General features: G+C 33.1%; 1 protein-coding gene across 3 annotated transcripts; it reads right to left on the bottom strand.

The window, feature by feature from the left end:
• Positions 1–321: 321 nt before the first annotated feature.
• LOC145052634 (uncharacterized) lies at positions 322–18,949 on the bottom strand. Of its 3 annotated transcripts, none has more exons than XM_079000481.1 (11): positions 18,602–18,949; positions 16,711–17,647; positions 13,413–13,460; positions 5,394–6,404; positions 3,708–4,637; positions 3,454–3,597; positions 2,690–2,796; positions 1,447–1,813; positions 1,143–1,349; positions 936–1,045; positions 322–850 (listed from the first exon to the last, which is right to left on the bottom strand). In XM_079000481.1, exons 2-11 carry the CDS (start codon positions 17,632–17,634, stop codon positions 436–438), a joined length of 4,263 nt encoding a protein of 1,420 aa, XP_078856607.1. In that variant the 5' UTR covers positions 17,635–17,647; positions 18,602–18,949; the 3' UTR covers positions 322–435. The 3 variants fall into 3 exon arrangements, with proteins under 3 accessions (XP_078856607.1, XP_078856609.1, XP_078856608.1); XM_079000483.1 differs by having other exon boundaries at positions 322–844; XM_079000482.1 differs by having other exon boundaries at positions 3,457–3,597.
• Positions 18,950–20,774: the final 1,825 nt, after the last annotated feature.

Here is a 20,774-nt window from a genome sequence, read left to right as displayed (position 1 = left end):
AATTAAGAGCGCGAACCTGCTTTTGGAGTGGTTGATGAAGGGTTTGTTCATGGTATATGAAAATCGTTGGTATGGTTGTTTTGCTTCCTCCAGCTAAGATGATCATCATGTATGTCCACTTGAGGATTACATTACTTCTACTGGTATGTTTTCTGGTTATTAATAGTATTGCACCCCTGTAACTTTTGATGCCATATAAACAAAAAAAACAAATGCTATAGCTCTTGTGTGTATTTTCTTTTACTTTGTAATTTTCCCTCTTATAAAAAGAAGTTTATCTTGTCTTGTATAGACATGCAACTAGCTATGCGCTGCATAGTATTGAGGAACTATCTTCTATTGAGCCTTTATTAAGTTAATATAAAAGCACAAAAGATGTAATAACAGATTACCATACACTTAGAAGAACATGTATAAATGTTACTTAATATACACTTATGCTATAGGACGGAACTCAATGCCATACACAATAAGACCAGACATATTTTCTTCATAACATGTCAGTTTCAAATCCATAGGAACAAACTCATCATTATGCGTGCTATCAACGTTAAATTCCCACACTTCAACCTCCATCCATCCATCTTCTCTCTGTTCTGGAATCCATTTGATTTTGTCTAAATTCACTGTGTTTGGGTACCTGAAAGAAATGATTTTGGTTCTTTCCTTTCTATGAGGTACTAGATCACGTGCTTTCACTGGGCACTTGAGCCCACGATATTTTTTTGAAAGTTTGAACACAAGGAAACAAGCATAGGTTGTATCTGATGAGAGCATTTTGGTCTCAATGTCACATTTGATACGAAAATCCTGGTGAGATAGAATCTCAACAACCTCTTCAAATCTGCACCTACATTAATTAAGTCTTATAAATTTAAGTGATTCCATGAAATCTGCTAAAGTAAACCTAAGATGAAAGGAGTAATAAAGTAAACCTGGATTCGGTTGGAGGGTTGCACAACTTTATACTTGAAGAGTTGTATATAATTGCTTTTGCAGGTAGCATATGACATCTCTTCCCGTTGACTTCACTTAGGGAGAATAACTGTTCATCATAGAGTTACACGCTTATCATTATGATACCACAAGAATATGTAATTAATTTTTCAAATTTTGTGTTAAGAAAAAGAAAAACATCAGACCTTTTCACCATTGTCAATTAGAACTCCTTTGAAAAGAAGTAAGCACAGCTCTACATTGGAGGCATTTTGGACATTGTTTCCAGACCTCTTAATAATTTCTTTATTATCGGCTATCATTTGTTCTGCTGAGTCCATCTCCAACTTTGTTTTCAAGACTCCTCCCATGTTTGTTCCATCCTTCAATTTTTTATTTTTTTCTAAGTCCACCTATAGACAATTAGATGACCACGTTATGATATTTTTGTACAAATTTCCCCAAAATAAATACAAAAAAGAAGAGAGGTACACTAACTATTTGATTTACCATTGGAATGGCGTTAAACTCTATGCCTTCAACAAATATTCCCCCTATGCCACAATAATACTTTGAAAAGCTTTCTAGTAGAAATTCAAAATCAGTACTTCTGTGATCACTCTGAAACCGAAATAATTCAACTCTCAACCACTGACTTCCACCTTCTTTCCACTCTGCAAAATATGCATTTAAGGTTTCACCCGCCTTTTTATATTTAAGGTTTATGTATATCGGCCTGTTGGAAACCTTTCTTCGATCATAAAACTTGAAAACTAGGTAAGCTCCATACATCGTCTCTGGAGTTAAGAACTCAGCATTTATCTGAACTCCAATATTAAGATTTGAGATGTCCAAGATCTTTGCGACCTTTGGAAATCTGCACAAACATATTACGATTCAGAAAATCGTATGCTATCCAACATATTGATAGATTGTAAAAAGGAGCAAGTGTTGGTAGTTTCTCATAATTTACATGTTAGACTATGATTCTAATAAATATATGTTTCTGTGGGTTTAATTTGTGGCTTACAAATTGGTCAAAAGGTCCAAATAAAGTCAAAAGATCTTTAGTGAATAAGGGTACTTTTGTCTTTTTCAAGCGTTTGTTTTTGTTTGGCTGCAGCTTAATAATGTGTATCAGGTTAGTTACGGAGAGTTTTTGAGATTTGCCATTTCCATTATTCTCCTCTTTTCTTTGTTCCCCCACAAGTAAAATGAGAAGCAAATTTTGGTTCTTCATTTTCTTGTTTCTTTTCTAATTATTCCTTTTGTAAACACTAAACACATATACACATCATCATAGCACAGCAGTTTCATTTTCCACATCTCAAAAGACCACCAAATTATGTGCCCATAAGATGAGAAAAACTACAAAACAAGCCCCCATATTTTGAAATTTGTTGTTAAAACTCGTTGGCTCAAGTCAAAAATGTGAATTCTACTTCAACATAGATTTGACAAAACTAAGGGAATTTCTATCACTTCATTAGAAGTTTAGATCCCAAGCCCAACATGTTTTCCACCATATCTTAGTACAGTCACTTATAAAACTTGTGGTTCCCGAAGCAAGCTCATGCACTCTAGCTAGGTTTTAACCTCATGGATTTGATGCAAACGTTCCACTTCATAAAAGAAGTAGAAATTTTTATGCTAGAGTTCACTCCAAACAGAATGATTTTAAGTTAAGTGACATGTATCACTTGACTTAAAAAGTTAATAGAAAGTGGTGGTAATCACATAAAGTAGACAGAACCTTGATTTTTGAATGGATCTCCACTTCAGAGAAGAAACATCATTGTATGAAAATCTTTTGGCCGGTATCATTTCATTTCTTGATCCATCCATGCTTATTGAAAACCACTGTTGCCATAAAAGATGAGCAAAAATTGAAATTAAAAATGAGTCGGAGAGCATTAATTATATTATGAAAAGGCATGGAATGTTGAGAGAAGATGTCGAGAGGATTAGAAGACAGTGAGAATGATAAGTTATTTATCTAAATGGTTACTTTCTGTCCTGATATATATTATATCTTGCATGGAATGATTAGTTTGTTTCTTGTATAATATTGATGGCTGGTTATTTATCAATATTGTTGCTTGTTTGGAGTTTGGATCTCATGTTTCTACCTCTGATGAGCCTTGAGTTGTTTTTCAATCACCTTTACCTTCTTTGAGATTAGATTATATTAGATATCATTTATCAGTGCTGCATTGAGCTTGCAAGATCATCTAGAAAAAAAAAAAAACATTCCTTTCATTTGAAGAAAACATAATACCCACAGTGGTTTTTCCTTGATATGTAAATAAAAGCCTATGTTGTGTAAATGATTCCTAGATGCAAAATTTTGATTATAGTGCTATTATATTATCTTCTTTTTCTGGCAGGCATGTATGCTATATATGGTAGTGAAGAGATATTCCAAGGAAAACCAACACATGGAATTATTGACTATAGTCTATCGATGTATATTTCGAATGAGGAAAACATATATAATGGTAAAAGAGATTGAGTCACCACTTTTTCGTTGTTAAGGAGGATTCCTGAAGAAAATAGGGAATGGAGATCCTTCTTTGAGATAGTGGAGGGCACCGGATATTTTGACATTTGGATTATTTTCTTATAATCTGTTGGCAGATTTTGCTCCCATTCCCACTCATCCTGTGTATGTGTGAAAGATGAAAACATTATAACTGCATGCAAAGCAGTTTGCTGAATCTTGCTATTAAAAGAAGGCTCATTAGTTTCTCTACTCGTCAAGGTGAACTTACCTGGCAATTGAAGGCTTTTTCAAGTTCCTCTACAACTTTAGCCATTGTTGGTCGATCCTCATGTTGTTCCATCAAGCATTGATAGGCAATGGTTGAAAATATCTCCAACGATTGTGGTTCAATTTGTTGTTTTATAGCATGAAAGATAATATCTTGTATTTTTTGGGTTTTGAAGCTTTTTGCTGCCAACTGTGCAAGAAACACCACTCGCTCGTCTTCAACTGTCGGTCTTGCACTTTTCAGTTGAGCCTCATCATTTGGGAGTTCACGAAGCTGTTGTTTCTGATCAGTTTTGATCCTTTCAACTGCCGATCTCCCAGATAAGATCTCAAATAAAATAACCCCAAAAGAATACACGTCTGATTTCTGTGTTATGGAGCCTGTAGTCATATAGAGTGGATCAAGATAGCCTAAACTGCCTGCACCTTTGAATATGATGAAGTCAGAAATCGCAGCTTTCCAATCGTCCCTAAGAAGAATGCTACTGCTTTTCATGTCACCATGAATCAACTGTTGATCGATTTCAGTATGACTATGAATGTAAGCTAACCCATGTGCAGCATCAACACATATCTTGAGCCGTTGTTTCCATGTTAGACTATTATTGGTCAGATGCTGTTTTACACTTCCTTTAACCATGTGCTCAAAAACAACGATCCTCTCACCCTTCTCTTCACAAAATCCTATAACTGGAACAACATTCTCATGGTTATACCTACAAAGGCTAGCAATCACCTTACAAAATTCTTCTCCATATGAATCCACCGAACGATGGAGCCGCTTTATGGTTACCGTGTTATGTCCACTGAAGTGAGAAAGTTCCCCATAGTACACCTCCCCCAGTGGTCCTTGGTCTTTTATATCATGGAAATTGTTTGTAGCAGACATAACATCATCTAGTGTCGTTCTAAGGGATTCCACTCCCTTCACCTGCATAAATTACGAAAAGATAACTGTAAGCCTTGTAATATTATGTATCCATTCTTGTTTCCGATTTAAGGGGTGTTTGAGATTACTTATTTAAAGTGCTTATTGACTCATTGTGGTTTGACACCTAAGCTATTTTAAATGTTTAGATAGAATAATATTAGAAAAACATATTGACTTAATAAGAATTTTTTGACAAGTTACTTCCTCCTTATTTATTGAATTAAATAAAGGAGTAAATTACACGAATGGTCCCTATGGTTTTGGGTAATTTGCACGCTTGGTCCCTAACTTATTTTTTTAACTCGGAAGGTCCCTACTGTTTGTTTTTGTTACACGTTTGGTCCCTACAATTTGTTTTTGTTACGCGTTTGGTCCCTATCTTACCTAAAAAGACTATTATTTAAATAGAGAAAAATGATGAGGTAGGTAAGGTAAGGTGAGGGGGTGGGGTTGGGGGTGTGTTTATTTAAAGAAATTAAAAAATTAATGACAAAATAGTCCTTTTAGGTAAGAAAGGGACCAAGCGCGTAACAAAAACAAACAGTAGGGACCTTCCGAGTTCAAAAATTAAGTTAGGGACTAAGCGTGCAAATTACCCTAAACCATAGGGACCATTCGTGTAATTTACTCTAAATAAAGAGTTTTTGATAAATTACTTCCACAACAGATTTAACTATAGGTATAATCAGAATTTGCCAAACACTAATATTAGCTTTTTACCAGAAATCTATGTTACCAACAAAATGAATGACTTACATGAGACTTGAATGCTCTCTCAAGTTCTTTCACGACATCAGCCATTGTGGGCCGGTCCACTCGCTTTCCTTGGCAGCATTTATATGCAATTGTTGCAAATATCATTACGGAATCTGGGCAGGTTTCATCATCTATAATGGAAGAGCCAAGTTTCTCAAATTCTTTCTTGAACTTCAAATCGATAATCGTGTTCACTTTTTTCTGCTGGAAGCAACGTTTAGCCATCTGAGGTAGAAGTTCTGGGTAATCTTTGGACAATTGGAATCGAGCCAGTCTTCCAGTCAATGCTTCGAACAAAACCACTCCAAACGAATAAACATCAGACTCCTTTGTCAGCGTACTTGTCAAGACATACTCTGGATCAATATACGCGAGTGTGCCAGCAGCTTGAGTCATGAGAAAGGTCGCTTGCAGATTTGCGGGGCTAATTCTTGACAACCCAAAGTCACTAATCATGCCTATGTAGTTTCTCCCTAATAGAATGTTGGAACTTTTTATATCTCGATGTATTATCCTATGATGTTCTCCAACACCATTATGGAGAAAGTCGAGCCCATAGGCAGCATCCAGGCAAATCTGAAGACGTGTTGTCCATGTATGAATATCATTATTTTCAATATGACTATCAAGACTCCCATTCGAGGCATACTCATACACAAGAATACGTTCATGATCTTCATCACAAAATCCAACAAGTGTGACAAGGTTTTTGTGTGTAAAGTAAGGGAGCACAGAGATTTCTTGCAAGAATTCCCCAGTTCCTTGCCCTGAATTCCTATCTAACCGCTTAATAGCAACAGTGCTTTGTGTTCTTTGGTAGCTTGAGAGTTCCACCGTAGAAACTGTCTTATATCCACCTTGTTTAACATATTTTCTAAAATCGAAATGGAAGAGTTTTGCTTTGTAAACTTTCCCAAATCCACCAATTCCAATTTTATAATCATCGTGAAAATTATAAGTTGCTGACTTTATATCTTCTAGTGGGATTTTCATATGATCCATGTTTTTCACCTGCAACATTGAGTGTCGGTGTAGTGGAAAATAAAAGTTAAATTTCCCGCTTATTATAATATTACTACACACATGAGGATCACATATAACTCAAAGATATTTTTTTTATCATTTCAGAAAACTCAAAAGATCCATAGAAACTAGCTAGTTGTCTTGCAAATTTTTGCTTTATCTTAAATTTCCTCATGCCTTATGCTGTTTTACTTCAATTCCTATGATCAAAAATATACTACTAGTTATAAATGCATGCACAGTCTATTTGATGAATCCCTACTTCGTTACAAAATGTGCTTTCTAGTTTCCCGTTCATTTTTTTTTTTTGTACATTTTCTCTCTCGTTTTCTTTTTCTTTTTTTAAATTTAGAACTAGTGTTCAATTTTATAATTATATATTTCCATTAGCTAAGATAACGTAGCTCCTCCAAAGTGTAACTTCGCCTCCATTTTGACATATCATATATATTTAATATTTGTCTCATTTTAGAATTATCGACTATAACCTTCTGTAATGGTGTAAATTATTTTATATTTTAAGTATATTTCTAATAAATTAAACTATTTAAAATAAACAATATTGATAAAAAATAAAAAAATAAAAAAAAAAAATAATAAAATAAAAAAAAAAAACCTGAAACTAAAGGATATTGTAAATTATAAACAAGATCAAGAGGAATATATATATATATATATATATATATATATATATATATATATATATATATATATATATATATAATTTCTTTGTGAGATCTGGTATGTGTTTGGAATCACTCTATGACCATAAACCGGTCCATCCATGTATGAAAAATAATAGATAACATGTTAAGTCTTAATTAGCATTAAGGAACTTTTACAAAAATACGATAGTGAATGCCCTTAAGAACATATCAGTTTTAAACCTCACAGTCACAGATAGACGGTGAGTGCGACGTAATAATAAACAATTTTTAGCCACCCAAATCACAAGAAAATTTGATACGTTGCCTATTGATGATGGTCTCACCGATGACAATGGTTTTGAGACTAGTTTAGATCATAATAGTGTAATACTAGTCTTGTCTATCATTCGAATCTCATCTTTGATGTAGGTATCGTCTACAAATCAGATATTGTTTACGACACATATTTTGCCCATATCTTAGATCTATATATGATTCCCAGAGTAAAGACCAAAATTTCCAAGAAAAATAGGGTGATGGGAATCAAACATCACCGACAAATGATAAAGAAACAGATGTTGATAATGTCTACGAAAGGAATGTTTAAAAGGTTGATCTTATGGGATCTAATGTTTATCCATCATATCTAGCTAGTTGGTTGTATGGTGTCTAAGTTATAAATGATTTGTTTAGTCATGTTGGCATGATCCATTCTAAATAATTCGTTCCTATATGCATATCAAGCAGAAACCCTGAAAACTAGCCACCAATAATCAGCAAAGGTATCTCATTTTTCTCAGTTTATCCTGAGTGCAACAAGTCAATTGGCAACATTTGTGACAATAAGGATAAACGAAACTCAATAACAAGTCTTTTGCAATAAGGGAATGATGCAAAGCATTCTGACGGATAAAAAGAGGTCGAGAAAGATCAAACATGTTGGTTCAACAACGTAGTCGGACAAATTGATTAGCCCACCATAAGGTCTGGATTGGGTCCTTTGGTGAACCAATCTAGAGAAGAATCGTGACGGTCTAGTCCGACAATCCATACAAGCGTAGGAGAAAAAAGCTAATCACTTTTTTACCATAATTTCATTAAATGCGATCAGATACTCCTGTAATTTCATTAAATGCAATAAGAGGCGACAAGACGGACCAAACCTTTCAGGTTCGGGATAAGATCCATAATGGGGTTTCTTGGGTACTTCTAGCCAGTGAGAGCACCCACAATTTCATAGCAAGGAAGGCAGTGGAACAGCTAGGTGTGCCAATCCAACACCAACCCGGGCTCCGAGATGCATTACTTGACGGTGGTCGAATGACTAGTAGTGGAATTAGCAAGGACTTTTCAGTAGAAGTACAGGGGTTTGAATTCAGTGCACCTATGTTTGCCATCCCCTTGGAAGGGTTTGATATAGTCTTGGGGATCCGGTGGCTACAACAACTCGGAAAGATATTATGAGATTTTATGGTCCGGGAAATGGAGTTCACGGTTAAAAGGAAGAATATTAAATGGTTTGGCGAGTCCTCCGACGCAACAAGCTTGGCAGTGCTCACCTAGAACGATAGCCTAGAACAAAATTTAGACGAACTTTTGGATGAATTTGAAAATATTTTTAAAACGCCACAAGGGATGCCTCCCTCTCGGTCCTATGCCCACCGTATCCGTCTCAAAGCCGACACCAAACCGGTAGCTGTCCGTCCTTACCAGTACCCTCATCTTCTCAAGGACAAAATAGAAAAGCAATGCACAGAGATGTTGAGAAGTGGAACTATCAGACCTAGACAATCACTGTTTTCCTCACCCATACTACTAGCCAAAAAAACATGAAAAAATGTAGCGTTTCTGCATGGATTACAGGGAGCTCAACTCAAAAACAGTGAAAGATAAATTCCTGATACCTATGGTTGAAGAGCTCCTCGATGAGTTGCATGGTGTTTCAGTCTTCACCAAGTTGGATCTAACACTGGGATACCATCTGGTACTCATGTTCCAGCCTGATATTGAGAAAACTGCATTTCGCACTCACCATGGACATTTTGAATTTCTGGTAATGCCCTTCTAGTTATCCAATGCCCCCTCCACATTCCAAATCTTGATAAACGAAGTATTTCATGCGTATCTACATAAGTGTGTTCTCATTTTTTTTTTGATGATATTTTAGTGAATAGCCCCTCTATGTCTTCGAATCGTTTTTGAGCTATTGCAGGCACAATTTATATTTGAAGCAAACGAAATGTACTTTTGGAAGCCGAGAAGTAGCTTATTTGGGGCACATTGTTCATGAAAACGGGGTGGCAGTCGATCAAATAAAGATTGAAGCCATTTGTGATTGGCCAAAACCACACAACATTCGAACGTTGTACGGGTTAACGGGGTACTATTGTAAGTTTATCAAGGACCACAGGGTTATCGCGATTCCGTTGACGGGTATGTTATGTCGTAAGAGTTTTGCGTTTAGTCTCGAGTCCAAACTCGCCTTTAATCAGTTGAACGAAGCGCTCTCCAATTCCCCAGTTCTTGCGTTTCCAGATTTCATAGCAGCTTTTATCCTTGAGTGTGATGTATCACTTAGTGGAATTGGTGTCATATTGCAGAAGGCTTTCTTCAGTCGTAAATTGGTTGATCGTCATCAAAAACTTCCAACCTATGAACATAAGCTAATTGGGTTGGCCAAAGCGGTGGCTCATTGGCTGCCCTGCCTATGGGCTCGACACTTTTTGATCAAAATCGACCACTATAGCCTCCGGTTCTTGCTTGACCAATGGCTAACCACCTCTCCACAACAACATTGCATCAACAAATTACTTGGGTTTGACTTTACTATCGAATATAGAGCAGGGTCGTTAAACTGAGCCACCGATGCACTATCAAGGAAAAGAGGAACAAAATGAGACTGGAGAACTCTTTTTGATGTTAGATTTGCAACCAAAAATATTCTACACTCTAATGCGTTGAAATTGAAACAGATGATGAACTCCGGGAGTTGCGAAGAAGGATAATTGACGGAAATGAGGACAACAAGTAGGTTGTTAAAGACTGGTTGATCATTCATGACGGGTAGGTATATTTAAAATCCAGCTCTCCACTAGTAGATGAAGTGGTTTCAATGGTTCATAATGCCACTCATGAAGGGGTACATAAGGCGATGGAACAGATACGTAGTGATTTTTATTGGAAGGGTTGGATTGGAAGGCTACCATCCATGTTTTTATCCGAGAATGTGTCGTGTGTCAACGAAATAAGTGGGAAACCCTCCAATCAGCTGGACTTCTTCATCCCTTACCTAATCTCCGAAGGAAAGCCGAAGGACAACCTACCTCCATTCTATGAACACTAAGCTTGATTGATTTTTGGGCTTCCTGGAAAACATATTCTGTTACATTTTTAGGTTTTTTTGTTTCCTTTTCAAAAGGTGTAACACCCTGTTTTCATTTTAAATATTTTATAAGAAGAAGCTTTAGTCTATAAAATATAAAGTAAAAATGTATTGTGCTTTAGTGAAATTGCTCAACATGAAAGTTGTAGTAGACAGAATTACAAACCCATGGAGATAAAGAACATCAAAGACGGAACTCGTATGAGAAAGTTACAATTATCTAGAGTTAGTGAGAAAATGGCAGAAACCTGACGACAATGAGGGCAGTTGGCGACATTAAATGCCACTAGCCAACCAACCACCACCAATTAAAAAATGACAGGCCTGCAACAAGTGCACTGCACATCCCTTCTAGGGTGTGGCGCGTCCAATGATTTCCATCCCTATAAATAAAGGACCACCCTCACTCCTTCCTTGCACCTTTTCACTTTCAAGAATCTCTCTCCCTCTCGAGATCTTGGTTCGTCATGATTCGATTTCTTATTATGTAATCTCATTAGCGAAGCTCTAGAAGTTTTGGAGGGATACTTATAAGGAAAGGAAGCATTGAAGTTACACACATAGTCGTCCAGATTACGTCAAGTAATAACTGATTATATTTGTAGCCATTATGAACCTATAGATACTAGATTAGTCATTAATTCCAGTTAAAATTATTGATGGGTCTACTTACGGGAGATGTGTCTATTATAGACACGTTTCTTGGTTGTTGGATTTCAGCAAGGCTATATTTCAAAATGGTCCAGTCTCCCAACTCTTTTGACCGGCCAATCTTATTTGATAGTCATGAAAGTATATTCAGATGAGTTTTTATCATTGTACCATATATTACAGTATGTGTCACATGTATGTTAGGATGTAGATATACTATAGTATGTTGTTAGGTAAGCAGAAAAATTTAGTCTTTTGCTTATTGTTGTTGGATTGTTTATTGTTTTCCTATTATATGTCAACATATTATAAGTTTAAAAGTTGAGGCCGGTCCAATTTTTGTGTTGAGGCCAAAATACTCAGGACGGACCAACTTTATCCTGAAGACCAAATGACGGTCCAGCTTTGTGATGAACGCCATTATTTTTATGCATTGTATGTATATTGTTATATGTGGTATTTTGGGAAACTCACTAAATTTTGGTTTATAGCTGTAAAATTAATGTTATTCAGTTGATTCCTCTTAATTCCTCTGATCGCGGAAAGGCTCCAATGTGATTGTACTCGTATTGAGGAAGCAATTATGTTTTAAGATTTCCATTAAACTCTTTATTATATTGTAACGATGTTTTAAATGAATGTATGACCATGATCTTTTAAGGAAAAACAGGTTTTTGAGTTGTTCTATTATGGTTTAAAAATGAAAATTCTGATTTGAAAAGTGGGATGACATAGAAAGTTTCTTTATTTTTTCACAACTTCAGGTTTCAATATAAATAGGATATGTTGTTATTTATTTCACACAAAGCTAAAGTTGAGTTGGGTGTAATCAATAAATTTCTTTAATTCTTTAATAATTCTTTTACCAAATAGACCACGTTTCCATTTTAATCATTCAAACATCTCATCATCTTAAAAGAATTCTAATCATTTTAAATTCTCTTTTATTTTGACAAATTATGTGATATTTTACTTTTATTTTATTTTATTATTCTTATTATTCCTATTCTTATTTAATTTTTTGTATTGTAATAAATAATGAAATCAATCAAAATCTATCAACGTTCATCCATAAATCACACACGCACACATGTAGAAAATGTTATTGTTGTGGATTTTCGAACATTTGTTTGCCTCAGTCATAGTGAAGAATATTCGGATTTACGACGACTTAGTAGCACACCCTAAAGAGTATGAAGTGATTTATGGTGACATTTAAAACAATACAAATCACTAATTGAAATTTTCTTAATCTAGTTTTATGAAATTTGTGACCAAGTAGATACGACAATAACTTGTGTAAATCCGACTGAAATTGACGCCAATAATTTTCACCATGATCAAAGGAAACAACTATTACTTGGAATCCACAATTTTCATCTCCTACCATATTTTCTATAACTGTAACATATGAAAGAAATTCATTTGGAATTTTATTCATAAGTGGATATGAATTTTGTCTTGCTTGTTCTTGGTTGAAGTATAAGTTATACATTGATTCATCTTGGTAGTAGTAGGAGCCATGAGTTGTTTTTCTCCTTGTTAAAAATGACTTGCACATTCAAGGCTTCCAAAACAAATACTTTTTGTGTCCGTTTGATTCTTAGTTTAAATGAAACAAATTAAACCCCATATAATATGATGTATACACATAAAAAAATGTCTATAAGGATCTTGATTTGTACTCTTGAATTGCATAATTGAAGGTTTACTTTGACTATTTTGTGTTCAATCATAGACATCCACGTGAATGTTTTATTTTGAAAAATAGAAACAAAAAAAATTAATATAAAGAAAGTTAATTAAAATGAACATCGATAGATATTGATTTGATTTTTTATTATTTTATTATATAAAAATAAAACAAAATAAAAGAAAAAAAATCATATAATTTATCAAATTAGAAAATTAATAAAATTAAATGATTAGAATTTAAAACAATGGGATGTTTTGAGTAACTATTATTTTGAATGCAACTTTTTACTTTGTATTAGAGTATTATTATATTATATTATAAGATTTTGTACTTTTACTAAGATTTTAACTAATTAGTAATGATTAATTAGCTGTTAAATATCTCATTAAAATTTAAGAAGTATTAAACTAATTTTCTACAATAAAAACTACACTTGTTTTGCTACTAATGAATTTCCCATGGGTACCCTCGAAACCTCACAACACAACTACCCCCAAGTTCAATGAAATATGGTTGGTTTTGGACCCAATACCTCACTTTGAGAATTCGACTTATAGTATTTTTGAAGGAAAGAAGAAAAAGGGTTATGATAATTATGTTTAAGTTTTGAATTTCAGTACCTTGAAGTCCTCTTCACCTTCTCGATTGTCTTTCAAATTATCTGCAACCTAATATTTATAAAAAGAAAGTTAGTACATAAATATTTTTTCTAATTCACATTATATATATATATATATATATATATATATATATATATATATATATATATATATATACACCCTGTTTTCACTTGGAGCTAACCTAAATACCATATACTCCCAAAATCTTGAAACAAAAACCTACTTTATGAAATCAAGCTTGAAATAGAAACATAAGCAAACGCCATTTTGGTTTTATAAACCGTTTTGGTGTTTTGGTGTCATAAATTATTTTTGTGATTTTGAGCAATGATGAAATAGAAATCATTCGAATTCTTTTTAAATGGCTTAGTTTGAATTTTGCTAGAGTTTTGAGTCTGATCTTATGTATTGATATTTATGAATTTATTAAAATTAAAATAATAATCAGGGTAAATATAATAATTTAATAGTTTATGATGATATTTATAGTATTTCAAACATAGATTTATATAGAGGGTATTGTAGTTAACGATAAAAATAATATTTTAAAATGATTATAATATTTTAAAAATGTTAAAAAAAACGATTTGGGAAAATATGATATTTTGAAAGTTTATGAAGAATAAATATGATACTTACAAATTAAGTTGAGCATATATATGATATTTTGATGCTTAAAATGCCATATACAAAATTTCCCTTTTTATAATTACTCTCATTGTAGTGTCTATATTCATTCATATACGATCTCTCTTGATACGTTAAGAAACATTTTATAACTAAAAAAATTATTTTCTTTATTTATAGTTAATTAATTTTTAATACAATATTAACATGAATACAATAGATTATAATTTAATTATTATATAATTATTAAAATATATAGCATTTAAATAATAATAAGTATTTAATTTAATGCATTAAACGTACAAATTCAATAATTTGAATTCGAATATATATATATATATATATATATATATATATATATATATATATATATATATATATATATATATATAAACTAATAATATGTTTTTATAAATTGTGGTCCCTATAGAAGATAGATATATAGATTGGCATGGGAAATTTTACAACGACGATAATGAGATGACAAGTTTGAAAGTGGTTTGCAAGGTGTTTGATAGTATGTTGTGGGCCTCATGCCTAACTGCCTGCTTTTGCTTTTACTTTTGATTGATTTTTTTGTATTGTTTTTGTAAACGAGGGTGTTGAGGGTGCAAAGTGGGCAAATGTAAAGGCCCAACTTTTTATGTTATATATATATATATATATATATATATATATATATATATATATATATATATATATATATATATATATATAGGGTTAGGTTCATTTGAGATCACCTATAAATTGTGAGACCGTGAGACGCATTTTTTTATTTATTTTTTATTTTTTTTAGTTAATTCATGTTCCCAAAATAATATTTAAAAAAAGAATTTTTTGATTTTTCCATTTATTTTGCATTTTAAAATTATTTTTAGAATATGTACAGTGTAATATTCTATTTAGAATATTTGACGTATTTTTCAAAAAAAATAGAATTTTTTTTTATTTTTTTTATTTTTTTTAGTTAATTCAAGTTCCGAAAATAATATTTAAAAAAAGAATTTTTGGATTTTTCCATTTATTTTGCATTTTAAAATTATTTTTAGATTTGATCTCACGGTCTCACAAAATTAGAATGGTCTCAAATGAACCTGAACCTTATATATATATATATATATATATATATATATATATATATATATATATATATATAGTGGTAAGAGCTTTTTTCTGGTTCGTTCTGCGCATTTAAACATATTTAAATCCCCAGGACCGATCCTATTTTTGTATATCAAAATTTTGTCAAAGGTTTCATCATCCTATAAAAAAACAAATATGCGAACTTCTCAACACTTAATTTGATTGGGTAAAAACTTAAATAATTTAAACTTTAAGAGTAAATTGCAAAAATAGTCTTATTATATGTGTTCTTTTTTTACATTAGATCTCTAAAAGATTTTTAATGAAAACACTAGGGTTTCTTGGGGCCAATTCAAAGAAAATTGCATACAACATTTAACATTTACGGAGTAATTACTCTTGTCCTATAAAATAAATACAAATGTTTAAGGTTCACAAATACTTAGAGGTGTGGATGTAGGAAAATTTTAAACCCTAACCAATTTTCAGCATATATAAGTACAGAGATTAAGGTAATTTATCCATACTATTAAGTTTGTGTTTAGTGTATGAGCTGACAATATAGCTTTTAGCAAAAAAAAAAAAATTAGTGTCTAATAAACAAGATGTCGCTAATTAACTAAGTAATAAAGTAATAAAGAAAAAATTAGATAATAAGTTAGATGAAAAATATAACATAACATAAATGATATTTGGATATATTATTAAAATTTAAAGTAATTGGGTATGAAACCTTATTCAAATAAATGTGATTATTCTTGATTACAATGTTTTTTTAATGAGATTTAAAATTTGTTTTGAAGTATAATTTTTAAAATAATAAATAAATAATTATGGTCCTTTTAGTAAAATTTATTTGGAATGTTAATTACTCTAAAATTTAGAAAGAACGAAAAAAAAAAAAAAAAAAAAAAAAAAAAAAAAAAAAAAGTTAAAGTCAAACTATAATATGCGTTATTTTGATCTCTTATTATATTTCTATTTGGTAAGGGTGTTAAAAAAAAAAATTTGAAATGAACACCATCATAACGAAAAGTTTTGGTCTCTCCTAAAATAAAAACTATAATATATATTTATATGTATATTTTTAGCGAAAAATGAGCATTTAAGATGTATTTGCAAACTTGTGGGAAAAAATGTAATAAAATTATTAAGAAGTTATCTTAAATATTTATTTAAAAGAAAACTTTATAACCTACTTCAATAGTCTTATTCAACACCAAATTACATTAAATAATAAACTACTTATGCCCACTCAACACAATCTAAGTGTTTAGTTGTACTTTCTCTATTCTTCACATTTTTAAGTCATATGATTTTGTGTAGTTTGTTAAGGTTTACATGGTAGTTCAAATTTTACACTGTTTGAATTGTGTGACTGCCTCCAAAAATTAAATACAAAGAATAAATTTAATTTGTTGCCGCAAGTATAAGAGTTGAAATGCGGGTAGTAATTAAATTTACAACTCCCCAACACCCCATTATAAAATTTTGCACGTGATCATTTATATAGTGCATATAGATGTTTAAATGAACTATTGATGAAATAACGATCGAAAATGAGTAGTCAATGTATATAGCAACTTACTTGTTGATGTGCTAACGCCTCCTCAAATTTATGTTGAAGCTCCAAAACCTGCTCAAGCTTTTCCACAACCTCAATGATCGACGGGCGTTCCTTGCGTTCTCTTTTAAGGCATTGATATGCAATAGCAGAAAAAAGATCCAAGGAATCTGCGCTCATTTGTTTTCTTAGAATTGGATCTATGATTTCCATAAGTTTTCCTTCTTTATAATACTGGTGTACCATAGCACCAAGAAGCGGTTTCCCCTTTTCATTTACTAGTCTTCCACAAAGAACTTCCATTAATACCATCCCAAAAGAGTATATGTCCGACTCTTTTGTTAGAACACCAGTTTCAATGTATTGAGGATCCACATAGCCAAATGTACCAATGGGATTGGTAACAAATTCACTGAGTTGCGGATCAATTGTAGATAAGCCAAAATCAGCTATCTTTGCATGCCAACTTTTGTCTAAAAGAATATTTGCGCTATTCAAGTCACCATGAATAATTCTCAGCTGGGTTTCTGTAGGATTATGAAGATAACTTAAGCCACGAGCTGCACCAAGGCAAATTTGGAGGCGCTTCAACCAAGTGAGGTTAGCACTATGTAAATGTAGGTCGAGGCTTCCATTTTTTGCAAACTCGTAGACAAGGATCATCTCGTTCCCCTCATCACAGAAGCCAACAAAGTTTATGATATTTTCATGTCTACATTCAGAAAGAACCATAATCTCTTCCCAGAACTCTGATGATCCTTGGCCAAATGCTCTACGAAGCCGCTTGAATACGACAGTGACAGAGCCTGCAGCCCCAATGAGCACTCCTTTGTAGATTTGTCCAGAACCACCACGCCTAATCATATATTCATCAGCGAAGTTGTTTGTTGCTTGTAATATATCTTCCAGAGGAATTCCTAAGTGAGCAAACTTTTCTAGGGACCACATGATTCGTTTGTTTCTGACAAAAGTTTTCAAGAAAACAGATTGTAACAACTGAAAAGGCACAAAGGGTGATGAGGTTCACTGATGATATATAAAGCCAAACACATTAACTAACCAGGAATTTTCGTCAGGGACAGCACAAAAAAAAAGATCCGGATAAAATGTAAAGAGTAATACCAAATTAACCACAAAAAACAACTTAACATAGAAAGTCAGGGAAAGGAAGATTTTTACTGTGGTTTTCCCATGTGATCTTAATGACAGAGTTCAAAACATCAATATTTCAAAAGGATTGGAACTTTGGAAACCCAAACCCCCAAACCTACAACTAATTCCAATGGGATTGGTACTTTGGAAACCCAAAATTCAGAATGGTCAAACACTTGATTGATGATTAGGCATAACTGCATCAAAATGAAATTAAAAGGTTTATAATGAAAAGTTGCAGTTTATAACAAAAACCAGCAGAAATCTTGAACAAGATGAAAATCAAAATCATCAACCAAAATCGATTTTGTTCCCAAAATTATAAATCAAAATCATTAACAGCTAAAATATATTGAAAACAAAGAACCAACAAGTTGGGAAGGTACAAGATGACAGATACAACACAATCACGTGGAAAAACTAAGCAATATTAGGCCAAAGATATCAAATCACTAACCTAAGTAGCTAACAAACTAAGCATAGAGATTAGCCACAAACAAAACGTCCCCAACACCATTGACCATCACACATTTGTTTTGGGTTTTAATTTGAAATTTCTAATCCCATTACTAACAAATATACCATTGACAATCCCAATTTATCAAAGATACATTGCAGATTGTTTGGTCAAAATAGATGTTAAGCTTGAAATTGAACTCAAAATTTATAATTGCAGTTCACCAATTGAGATGCGAAAAAATTGATGAACCACAACATGTTCGGAAATTTCGATATGTAAAATTACAGGGAAAGAGATGCTAACCTTGCAATATCTTTTTTTGATGAGTACTAGGAACTCGAATAGAAATTAGTACCAGGAAATCGAATAAAGCCTAATGCTTTATAAAAGAATTATTCACTGCTGATTTGCGAACATATTTAGTTGTAATTTCGATGTTGTGGTAGCTGAGTCCTGCGTTTAGATGAAATCGATAGACTGGTCAATGGTTCATAAATCGAAGATTCCGCTACCGAACGCCGCCTAAGGATCGATTTTGTGAAGATGGTGAGGATGACCAAATCGAATCCCAGTCCCTTCGTCAACAACCAGTGAAGTCCCTTCGTCAACAACCAGTGAAGCAAGAAGACGAAGCAATAAGTGCCTCTACAATATAATTTATCTAATCATGCAAATCTGACGGGGGAATTTTATCCGCACTTAAAAAGTTGATGATTACAGACATGACTTTTTGACTATTTTATATTATTTTGATTTCTTTTTGTGATTATGAACAGTTTTTAATTTATATTTACCATTTCTTTTTAGTTTATTATATATTTATAGTTTCCACCACTTTTAGTTTATTGTAACTGCTTTTGGTCTAAGATATTGTTAGATGTTACTTGAAGAAGGTTATATTGGTGTGAACTTTGTATAGACCATGCAATATGTTAGTTCTTTTATTAGCGATAAATCATAGTTATTTATTGTATTTATCTAGTCTCTATATTTTAGCATATTTTGTTATGTTATCTTTGTATTCTCTGTATTATATATAGTATTGAATACAAGGAAATCTTTTAAGGTGAACTTTATACGCCTTATATGGTATCATATTAGGTCTCTTTTTCCTCTCACTATGATTGACGGCAACCAATCTTCTGATTCTTCTTCTCTTTCTCTTAACACCATTCTCCACATGATCACTGTCAAACTATCCCCCACAAATTATTTACTATGGCGTAATCAACTTCTCACCGTTCTCGCATATCAAAAACTATCGGGCCACATCGATGGCACCATAGTTGCCCCTTCAAAAACTTCAGCCCCTAATGCTACTGGTGTTTCTGCCCCAAACCCTGCGTACGCCTTATGGCTCGAAGCAGATCAAAAAGCTTTTCTCATCATTCAAGCTTCTCTCACTGAAGTTGTAATGGCCAAAACCCTAGGTCTTACCACAACTCACGAAGTATGGAATGCTCTTCAAGTTGTTTATCGACAAGATTCTAAAAAACGTATGGACATTCTTCGTGATAGCCTGCGTTAACTTCAAAAAGGATCATCTTTTGTTTCAAAGTTTGGTGCAAAATTCAAATCCATATGTGATCAGCTAGTCGCTATCGGTAGCCCTGTTGATGATACAAATAAAAACCATTGGTTTTTATGTGGCCTTGGAGCTTCGTTTGAAACCTTATCCCTTACTTATTGTGCCCTCAAACCAGCTCCAAGCTTTTGTACCCTCGTATCCCAAGATAAATCTCATGAACTATTTCTAAAATCGATCCATGGAACTACTGTTCCCACTGTTGCTTTCAACGCCACTCGCCAGTCCTCATCCTCTATTGCTTTCTCTCGTGGTAACTCACCTGGTGGCAAATATTCAGGACGAGGAAATTGTGCTTGTTATCCCTAATATAACCAAGAATCTCCTAAGCATTAGCAAGCTGAATCATGATGCTCCTCTTGATGTTTTATTTTCTAATCTATTTTCTGTAATTCAGAATCGGGTAACAAAGGAAATACTGGCAAGGGGCAAATGTGAGAACGGATTATATGTGCTGAAGCAAGGACATCAAGTTTTTCTTTCTACTTTAAAATCTTCCAAAATAAGTGCATCATATGAATTGTGGCACAATCGCTTAGGGCATCTTTCATTTGACATTATTTCATTACTTAATAAATCGGGTGTAACGTCCCAAAATTCAGGTGCATCTCTTAAACCCTTCTTTTTTTTCCAAGTTGCCAAATTTAACCCTTAACAGAAAGTTATGGCAAATGAGTACGTTGGGCGTACCCAGGGTTACGCTAGGCGTAGCGGGCCCAGATGCAAACCCTAATTGTGGCTTGTGGACTATAAAAGGAATGTGTTGGTCTTGTCCCCAACCACCATTCCTAAGAGAAAAACCCTAGGAGAGCATATTATCGTTCCAAGCTAGTGTGTGAGTGTTCTTAAGCTAAAAAGTGCCTTTGTGTGTTAGTGAAGAAGAAGATGAGG

The sequence above is a fragment of the Lactuca serriola genome, chromosome 5, assembly GCF_051521515.1.
Source record: "Lactuca serriola cultivar US96UC23 chromosome 5, Lser_US96UC23_V15, whole genome shotgun sequence".
Taxonomy (NCBI): domain Eukaryota; kingdom Viridiplantae; phylum Streptophyta; class Magnoliopsida; order Asterales; family Asteraceae; genus Lactuca; species Lactuca serriola.
Note: the sequence above shows the minus strand (reverse complement) of the source record. Positions and strands in the feature narration are given on the sequence as shown.